Source organism: Poecilia reticulata, linkage group LG15, assembly GCF_000633615.1.
Source record: "Poecilia reticulata strain Guanapo linkage group LG15, Guppy_female_1.0+MT, whole genome shotgun sequence".
NCBI classification, from domain to species: domain Eukaryota; kingdom Metazoa; phylum Chordata; class Actinopteri; order Cyprinodontiformes; family Poeciliidae; genus Poecilia; species Poecilia reticulata.
This window is the reverse complement of record NC_024345.1, coordinates 6,830,908-6,840,607: the sequence shown is the minus strand read 5'-3', so window position 1 is coordinate 6,840,607 and position 9,700 is coordinate 6,830,908. Positions and strand designations below refer to the sequence as shown.

General features: G+C 40.4%; 1 protein-coding gene across 2 annotated transcripts in view; it reads left to right on the top strand.

Moving 5' to 3' along the window:
• Positions 1-9,284, top strand: part of nrg3a (neuregulin 3a) — a 557,399-nt gene extending 548,115 nt beyond the window's left edge. For both annotated transcript variants that reach the window (XM_008429014.2, XM_008429015.2), the window contains one exon: positions 5,482-9,284. In XM_008429014.2, coding sequence (XP_008427236.1) covers positions 5,482-6,103 — 622 coding nt within the window. In that variant the 3' untranslated portion in view covers positions 6,104-9,284. The remainder of the gene's footprint in view (positions 1-5,481) is intronic.
• The last annotated feature ends 416 nt before the right edge of the window (positions 9,285-9,700 follow it).

Sequence of the window (9,700 nt, the reverse complement as noted above, 5' to 3'; positions counted from 1 at the left end):
CTGTTCTAAGCATCTATTCAGTGATTGGATGGGTTCAGAGTCACCTGGTGACATCGTGATGTGGAGCTGTGTATCAAACAAAACAAAACACTGGAAACAGTTACATTTATTTTATTTGACCATAAAACAGAAGAGCCGTAGTCTTCTTTGTCTTTGCCCAGCTGAGCTTTAATAAATGCCTAGTATTAAGCATCAGAATGATTTTCTTCCTTATTAGCAATGTTTTGTATACTGAATGGAGTAAGTAATGACAGACAACATAACTAGTGCTAGTGATGCCAAACATGCTACTGATAGCAATCGTGCTAAGATTAGCATTTTGGCTAATTTCACCTTATGCATTAATTTTAACAAAATCAATACAGCTTCGTCAACATGTTTCTGACTCTCCACAGGTTTTTGAAAAAAATTTAGCTCAGCTTAGCATTGATGCTAATATTAAGCATCAGAATGCTTATTAGCAATGTTTTCTATACTGAATGGAGTAAGTAATGACCGACAACATGCTAGTGATACTTCGCATGGTACTGATAGCATTCATGCTATTATTAGCATTTTGGCAAATTTTAGCTTATGCAACATACTCAATAGTACAAGTACAGCTTAGTGAACATGCTTCTCACTCCCCACAGGTTATTTACTACATTGCAGCTTTCTTTAGCATTATTGCTAATTTTAGCATCAGAAAGCTTTATTAAAAATCCGACGGGCACACTTTGGCATGCCCCGTAAAATGTCTGCAGGAATTTTCTAGTTTAAACATAATGTTATGGTCAATGCTTACTTCAAGGTTCTGTTTCAGACAGGATGTCCTGTAGGTGTTATTGACATTTAGGCACATCAGGAAAAAAATGGCAGTTACAAAAACACACACCCAATTCATATAGTCTGTGCGAATAGATGAGCATGCACGCTTATTCTGATCACACAACTAACCCACACACTCTGGATCTATGGCCCAACCATCCACTCATTCACTCTCTCTGAGACAAGATTTGTCAGAACGGCAGATGGATGGACAGACGGCCAAATCCCTTTACTGTAGCATTGTTGCCGGGGTTGCCATGGAGGCATCTGACCGCGACTGCGTGGAAACAGAGAAACATAGAGATCCAGAAATAGAAGGGAGGAGAAAATCCAAAAATACAGAAACATTCAAAGAAGGATGGAACAGAGGAGTGTGCAGATAGTTTATGACAGTTAGAAAATGTGCTTAGAAATTTAAAAATGATGCTGGTTTCTTTTTATCCCCGATTTACAAGCCTGGTGTTATCTCAGCAAAATGGCTGACAGGGAGACAGAAAAAGTGTTACGACTATTTTAAGATAAATCTTTTGCCCAACTGGCTGATGAAGAAGTTGGGTGGCTCTTTATATGCTTGTTTTTTCTTCTTTCAAATAAGGAATAGTTTTTCTCTATGCAAGTCTGCCCCATGCACTTAAATGTATTTACATTTTCTCACACATTATTGGGATTTTAAGTGGCACATCACTTATAAATGTGACACTTTTAGAAGTCCTTTTCAATGCAACCGCCAAGTCTTTTGGGGTATGTTTCAACAGGTTTTGCACATCTAAAGATTGAATGTTTTTACTAATTTTTCCAAAATATTTCAAGCTCAATCAGATTGGAAAGAAAGAGTAGTAGGGAACTGAAGTTTTCTGGTCGATCACTGATCTTTACAAAGCCTTCCATCAAAGCACAATGCTAATGACACGCTATTGGTTGGTTTTGCAAAGCAGCCAATCCAGGTGCACCACTCAATTTTATTGGCACTGATTGGCTGCACCCCCAAGATCGGAAATGCAGAAGGCTGTAGATCAGGGGTGCCCAAAGTCGGTCCACGAGGGCTGGCATCCTGCATGTTTTAGTTCTCTCCCAATATTGGTCCATATATAAGGCGCACCGGATTATAAGGTGCACTGTCGGTTTTTGAGGAAATTGAAGGTTTTTAGGTGCGCCTTATAGTGCGGAAAATACGGTACTTCAAATTTCGTTTGTAATTTCGCAAATAATGTAAAGCACAACAAACGTGTTTGGTGTGTGCAGCTGTGGAAACCATCACATGTTTTTTCCCACAAATTCACTGTTATTTATTTCATCCATCCATTTTCTTTCACCCTTGTCCCTCAGTGGGGTCAGGAGGGTTGCTGGTGTCTCTCCAGTTAACGTTCCGGGCGAGAGGCGGGGTACACCCTGGACAGGTCGCCAGTCTGTCACAGGGCAACACAGAGACACACAGGACACACAACCATGCACACACACACTCACACCTAGGGGCAATTGAGACAGACCAATTAACCTGACAGTCATGTTTTTGGACTGTGGGAGGAAACCGGAGTACCCGGAGAAAACCCACGCATGCACAGGGAGAACATGCAAACTCCATGCAGAAAGATCCCAGGCCGGGAATCGAACCCAGAACCTTCTTGCTGCAAGGCAACAGCTCTACCAACTGCGCCACTGTGCAGCCCTCTTATTTATTTCACACATTCCAAAATAATCTTTAGGGCAACAGATGAATGAAACTGTATGTGTTAACCCGTAATGAACTCCCGTTTAAGATAAAAGCCCGGTCACTTATCTTTTCCTCATTTGGACACAATCTCCATGTTTTAGTTATTTTTTTCTTTTCGCTCCAGCTGCTCCATCGTTGCCCTGCGGGTCTATATTTAAACTGCTCTTCATAGATTGTTGCAATCTGATTATGTTTCAACACATCAAAAGAGAGATTTGTCTGTGAATGTTATCTTGGGAATTAGCACCTTCGCACCATCCTCTCTTATCGCTTGCAGGATCCTCTCTGTGGGCTCCCCCAAATCTCCACTCTGCTTTTTTTATGTCGGATGGAGAAAAGAAAAAACACACAGCAGGGATAAAACGAGGAAGTGATTTCGCCAAAGTCTAAAAAATTTACCTTTAGAAAACAGTGTTATTTTTAAATCAAAGATGGAAAAAGAATAATTTGTGACGAAGATGAGAATTTGCAAGGGCAACAGAGTGAACATCGTTGTTTTTGAGGAGTGTTATAAATGATTAGACATAGATAAGAGTCTGTCCTGCAGATTAACACTGGATTTAGACACGGATAACACAGCGGGAAATGGTTGGTCTTAGAAAGAGATTACTCCAGGAGTCAGTGCAGCCAGATCGGCACCTAGATACAGAGATGAGAAGTTTGTGGCAGCGGAGATTTGGGTTGGAAAAAAAAAAAAGCTTTGGAAAGTCAGTTGGGCTCGTAATGAAACTGATAAAGGCCTAAGACTGAGCTGGATGAATGGGTCAAACTTCACGGGACCCCGAAGGAGACACTGCATTCATTAGTGCTATCTTACAAATCACAGTAACTTATTTAATTATCTGAAGACAACATAGCTGGCTCTGTGGGCATAAGGTGGCAATTTAAGGGGTTATCTTTGTTCAGCCAGCAGCTTCACCACTAGATGGCATCATTTGTTAAACTTGTCATGTTTATCTGGTGCAAGAAAATTTGGTTTGCTCTTGTCACTACACCTTGAACTTTTTGAGCCAAATGTCCTCCGCGACAAGAGTAACACTAGCTGCGTTTCCAAATTGCACAATATTTGCACTATTTGACATTTCAAAATAAATTTGCTTAATGGAAACATGACAATTTTGAAAAAACTTGTTTGGTGCTGTGATGAAGGGGTTCTTTGGCCGTATCGACATTGGTTTACTTCACAAAACTGCAATGGAAACTTTTCTCATCACACAATTCACATGATCAACAACTGGATGTTGCTACTGGTGCAAACCCCGAAGAAGAAGACAGGAAGTAGTTGGAGGATGATGGTGTGGCATGTTTTTAATGACTTATCGCATGAACAAACTTATTCGCGGGATTTTAATTGTGTTTTTTATTTACTGGAAACACTGCAATTGTGAAATTGTGTTCTTTTGATATTATCAAAATGCTGACAGATTTGCTCACATTTGTAATGGGAACACAGCTAGTATGACCATAACATCAGTGTTTACTTTTTATCACTACACTTTGTACAGTTACTGTACTTCATCATATTTTAAGTTCATTGAACAAACAGTGGGAAAATATTGTAGAATTAACAATCCCAAAAATATTTGTGGGTGGATTTAAACAGCACCAACTGGAATTCATGCTGAAAACGATAAATCTAGATGTAAACGGATACTTTCTGTTTTGTGATGGTTTTAGTAAATGACTGAGCCGTCACGCAGTGGTTTCTCTGATTAATATGACAAGAACAAACAGAACATAACCATGCCATTCAAGTCCTACACAAAACCAACGTTAACTCCTGCTACTTTGCAATCATTAGTTCATTTAAATATTCACATTAAGGAATGGATTTATATATTACAGTGGAAATGTTAAATACTAACTTTATAGATCTATAAATAAACTGGATACATTTAGATAAAAAAAAATAAACACCCATCTCCTGCAGGACAACATGACAAACAATTTAACAATAATACCACAGAAGAAGAAATAAAGAGGAGGGGCTCCTGATCTTAAAGTCACACGGTTATAACTATGACAGAGTTTTCAAAGGTGTTACAGTCAGATAAAGGAACAATCCAAATGACAACAAAAAGACGACATTTGTGTAATTATAACAAAAGATTAAAAAAAACGGTTACATCAATTCTTGTCATATAAATTTTTCATGATAAATGTATGTACACATGGAATCATAGATGATAGCTCCAATATCAGAGACTTAAAACAGCTCAAATGTGAGAAAGTAAAAAATATTAAGACTTTCGAGACAATGCCAAACGCGATGGTGGGCAGGTTTTCCACCAGCGGTCAAAGTATGAACAATACGTACAGAAAAGTCTGATTAAAAAACTTCTGCCCTTCTTGCAGCCACACAGTCTCTAAACCAACTCACAGAGCATTTTAAAGCAACTCTTGACCTGAAGTTACCCCGCTCTCACAAATCAACACACAATGCTGTCCTTGGCGGAGGCTCAGCGCCTCAGCTCCACTCTCTTAAAACTTGTTAAAATCAATAATGAGAAGAACTCTGTTGCCTCCTCCTTGTCTTTATGTGAGAATCTTTGGAGGTTTTTTGTGCGTGTGTGTGCGCGTGTGTGTGTGTGTGTGCGTGTGCGTGTGTGTGTGTGTGTGTGTGTGTGTGCGTGTGTGTGTGTGTGTGTGTGTGTGCGTGTGTGTGTGTGCTTGTGTGTGAGTGTGTGCGTGGGGGTGTGGGTGTGTGTGTGTATGTACACTCGGATATAAAGAGATGAAAGATGTCAGACTCATTTTCTTCCCCTCTACATCTTTGGTTTTAGCCTGTGAGACGGCTGAGGGCGGAGAGCTGTATTCTGCAGTCGGCGTGGGAGTTTGAAAAGGCGATTGAAAACACAGCAGAGACACGATGACTTTTTCCCCAAAGTGAAGGGTGGACGTTTTCTCCAGCTGAATAACCTTTTCTCCCCTTCTCCTCTCTCTCTCTGTCTTGTCTCTTTCAGAGTCCACTCCCAGGAGGAGAGCCCGGGCTGCGACACCAAACAAGATGCCTTTGTACATATGCAAACTCCTGTTTCCATGGAGACACAATCGTCGGCCCTGCCTTGGTGCGGTAGCGCGCAGGTCCGCTCCCCTCCGCAAAGCAGCCGCAGCCTGAGAAGGCCCGGCCGCCGCCGCCGTAGCCTGTCCCCGTCTCTGCCTCCGTTTCGCTCCTGCTCCATCCCCATCATTCCCTCCGTTCAGGGTCACCACGACAACGAGGTATCGTGTATGCAAACCAGCCCAGAAACCACTGAGATGTCAATAACCTGCGAGGAGGAGAGGAGGGACAAGGCAGCGCGCACCCGGCCCTCCTCGTCCTCATCCTACTTGTGCTCCTCCGCCATCGGGCAGCGGCAGGAGGCGGCGGCTCTGCTTCTGGAGGAGGCGCAGGAGCAGCTCAGAGCGTTGGCTCTTGCCCACAGGAAGCAGGAAGAGGTCGGGAGCTGCTCGGCAGCAGCCGCGCCAACGGAGCCTCGAGAAACTGTTTGCTTCCTGAACCTTAGCGGCGGAAGCGCCGTGGGACTCGGCTGCAGCGAACCAACGCAGACCCAGCTACTATTGCACAGAGACCCGGCCCAATGAGGCTGCTCCGTTTTCGGGACACGCACATTTTTTTGTTTTTGGTTTGATACTGTTGGCAGACCTGGTGTTCTGTATCTGTAAGATGTGAATTGAAAATGTCAATTTGAAAAAAGAAAAATACATCAAGGGAAATCCTATCAATATGCATACTGTATGGATACAAGCGTACAAACACTCTGAGTTGCCAACTTTCCACTGACTGACCGTATGGAAAAGAGAAAAAAATACCTTCAAGCTTTCATCAACAAAACACTTCTGCTTAGACGAAAAGAAACCAAATAGTCTATCAAATCCATGTTTTTAACTGTAAAAAGAATATATAAATATATATATATATATAAATATATATGAAAATAAATATATGGAATTTAAAAAGTGACCGAGTACAAAGTTGAAGAACACAGGAATGATATTTTGGTTTAGTCTTTATTTCTCCACCCTTTGTTTTGTATCTAGTCACACATTTGGTAATGAACAGCTTCGTGGTTGTTGCGCCGCACGTCCAGGATCCAGGAAGTCACCGTCGAAGAAGGAATCTCCTCTATGATCTCACCCCCTCTGCCTTTTTAAAAAAAACTGTGACCCAGCCAAGAATTACACTACTGCCCTCTGTGGTTTTCAACGTTTTTCAGGATTTACGGCACAAGAGAAAAACATGAAGGGAATCGGGGAGATAAGTCAGCTTCCTGAGAGGAGAGGATTATAACTACCGCTTCTTTTCTCCGTTTTTGTTACAAACGATATTTTCACACAGAGGCACACACACACACACACACACACACATTCATGCATTATTTACTTTGTTGGCTGGGTGAATGAAAAGAACTGCAGGTGAAAGACGGACAGATCACAGGAGTTAATCTGATATTTTTTTAGTTTGTCGTCCATTTTTAGTTACTAATGAACAATGCTGCTTTTCTGTGGTTGATGGGGGATGAACCATGTCGTTTTGGTATTGAAACAAGAAATAAATGTCTCTATGTTGTATCCTAATGTATGACTTGGAAGCATTTGAATTTCTGTAAGAAGTCACAGCCCAATGTTTCTGGTGTCAAAAAAATGGTTCCAGTTCTGGTAAAGATTTTTCAAAATATCACTTGGATGATTGATTGATTGAGACGAATGTCCACAATAGTGACAAGTTTTAAGCCTCTGGCTTAAAGACGAGGTCCATTTTATTATCTCCAGTTAACCTAAGCATATTTTTCAACCACAATACAGAGAAAAACAACATACCGTAACTCTTACTACAAATTTAAAGTTTTCCCATTTTGTCATCTTAGGACCACAAAGTCAAAAACATATAGTTGGTATTATTTAGGATGGACCAACCCTAATTAGTCCAACACTGTGATGTGGAAGAAACTGATAATACTAACATTTACTTCACATTTTCAGTGCAACATTTTTACACTTAAAACCAACAACTACTATATTCAGTTAAGTGTAAGGTAAGAGTAGATACTGCATTCATTTTCTGACATATCATCAAAATGTCAGATTTAACTGAATATGATTCTCCAAAAGAGAATAGAAATGAGATAAAAGTGAACTTTTATCTCATCAATGAACAGAACATTAGCCAATAAATGCTGAATAGTGTTAATCCTAGTAAGAAGTTTTTGTCTTTGATGTATCCCAGTGATTTTCACCCAGTTTTTTCCTTATTGTTGAATCATAAACAATGAGGGTTCACCACAGGTTTCTTGGTTTCTTTAAAGAAATCAAAGGTCTAAAAATGGGTTTGTTACTCTTTCCAGATGGACTGATGTCAGTAATCTTGTTTCCATTAATGTTTTTTATTAATTTTTTTGTAGTATCTCATTAGAACAGGTTGATGGCAATGGCAAAATTCAAAAAACTAAGTTTTATGCTGAGTTGAGGTTAAGTTCTGACATACTAAATGTCTTACCAGAGGCACAGACCGCAGTCCAAACCTCCAGCTTCCAGTGGAGAACTCTCCATTTTTCTGAGATGTGTGATCCATGCTAGTTTCCAACTTCTACATCTTGTTTATTACAGTCTCCCTTCGTACCTGGTATGTAATGGCTGCCCTGCACCAGCTTCACTCGTAGAGCCATCCACGCTGGGCTTCGTTCAGGCTCTACAGTGGAAGAGTTGCTTCTCTAGCTTAAAGTTTGTAATGAAGGCTTACACTGCAGAGTCAAGGTGGTACAACCAGTTAAACCTGGGCTTCTCTTCAACCAATTAAGTCCAGAGATCCTTTAGAACCAAAAGGTGCCACCGATTCCTTGAGTTTGTTCCTTACTGGAGTCTGAAGGCAAAGTTTGCCACGGCTCATTAATTCTTGGCTGACTAGTCGGACTGGCTGTGTCTCCTGAGGGCGCAGAGATTTAATCAGGGTGAAAACATCTAACGTGGTTCCTCATCAGTTCAGCTCATTAGCTGTGTTTGAAGAGTTTTATTAATTTTTGCAAAGCATATTCGTCTGGGGAGATGAGCTTTGTGCTTTTCAGTCAATTCAATCAAATCACTCGATGTCTGTTTCAAACTGCTGATTTTTTAAAAATCCTTTCTTGTAAACAAAGCTGCTTCATGTCATCAGTCTGACATTCTTAAAGCTGCAGTATGTAAATTTTTCAAAATGTTTCCCCCTATTTGTTAAAACTGTCACCATGTTGTGAGATAACCTGTGAAAAGATTCAGCTCCTCTGCCTTCTCTCAGTACTAACCACAGAAATACATCGCTTGGTCAAAAACAACCAATCAGAGCGAGGGGGAGGGTCTTAGTGCTGTCAATCACCCACATGTATGATATATGCTGCTCACACCCTGGCATTTGCTCTCTGCTATACTACAGCTGGCTGAACATGAACAAGGGGTGTGAATGCTTTTGCAAAGCATTGTGTAAACAAATTCTTATAATTTCATTATAATTAAAAATGACTAAACTTTGAATCAGGACACTATTCAATACACAACACTGTCTTTCTGACCCTTCGCCTACATTTTTTCAAATGTTTTTTTTTTTTTTTGAATAATGCTTTTTTTAATCTATTTGCTGAAGTTTAGCATTGCTATGTAACAAATGTTGCCCAATTATCAATGCTTCTGACGGTGACTTACTGTGTGGGCTGATTGTCACGTACTGTACAACAACAGTACATTACCATGACCTTTTAAAAAGACTTGATAAATGTCTGACAATTGTCTAAATGTATGACCTCTGCTGCTACTCTTTATCCTTTTCTTGGGTTTTCATTTACAGAACGCTCTCAAGAAAAACTGAGAGGCTGAAAACTCCCCAAGCAAAATATGAGAATGAGTCATGTCCCGTTGAGAGGCAGGCATTTATTGTCAACATTTCATGACAAAAAGTTATTACAACATCTTGAGAGAAACAACTATTACTGCAGTCACGTAGGAACATCAGCACAGTATGTCTTTGAGTATCAGTAATTATACAAGTGTGGAGGAAAAAGCTAATTTCCAGCACAAAAGACGTTTCTTCCTTCCTTTGAGAACTTCTATGAAACATGTTAGATGTGCGAGCTGTTGAACTTAATGAATTCAAGCCTGCTGGTTTAACATGATGAGAAACAGTGGAAGAAGGAATGAAGATGTGAATTTGATTAG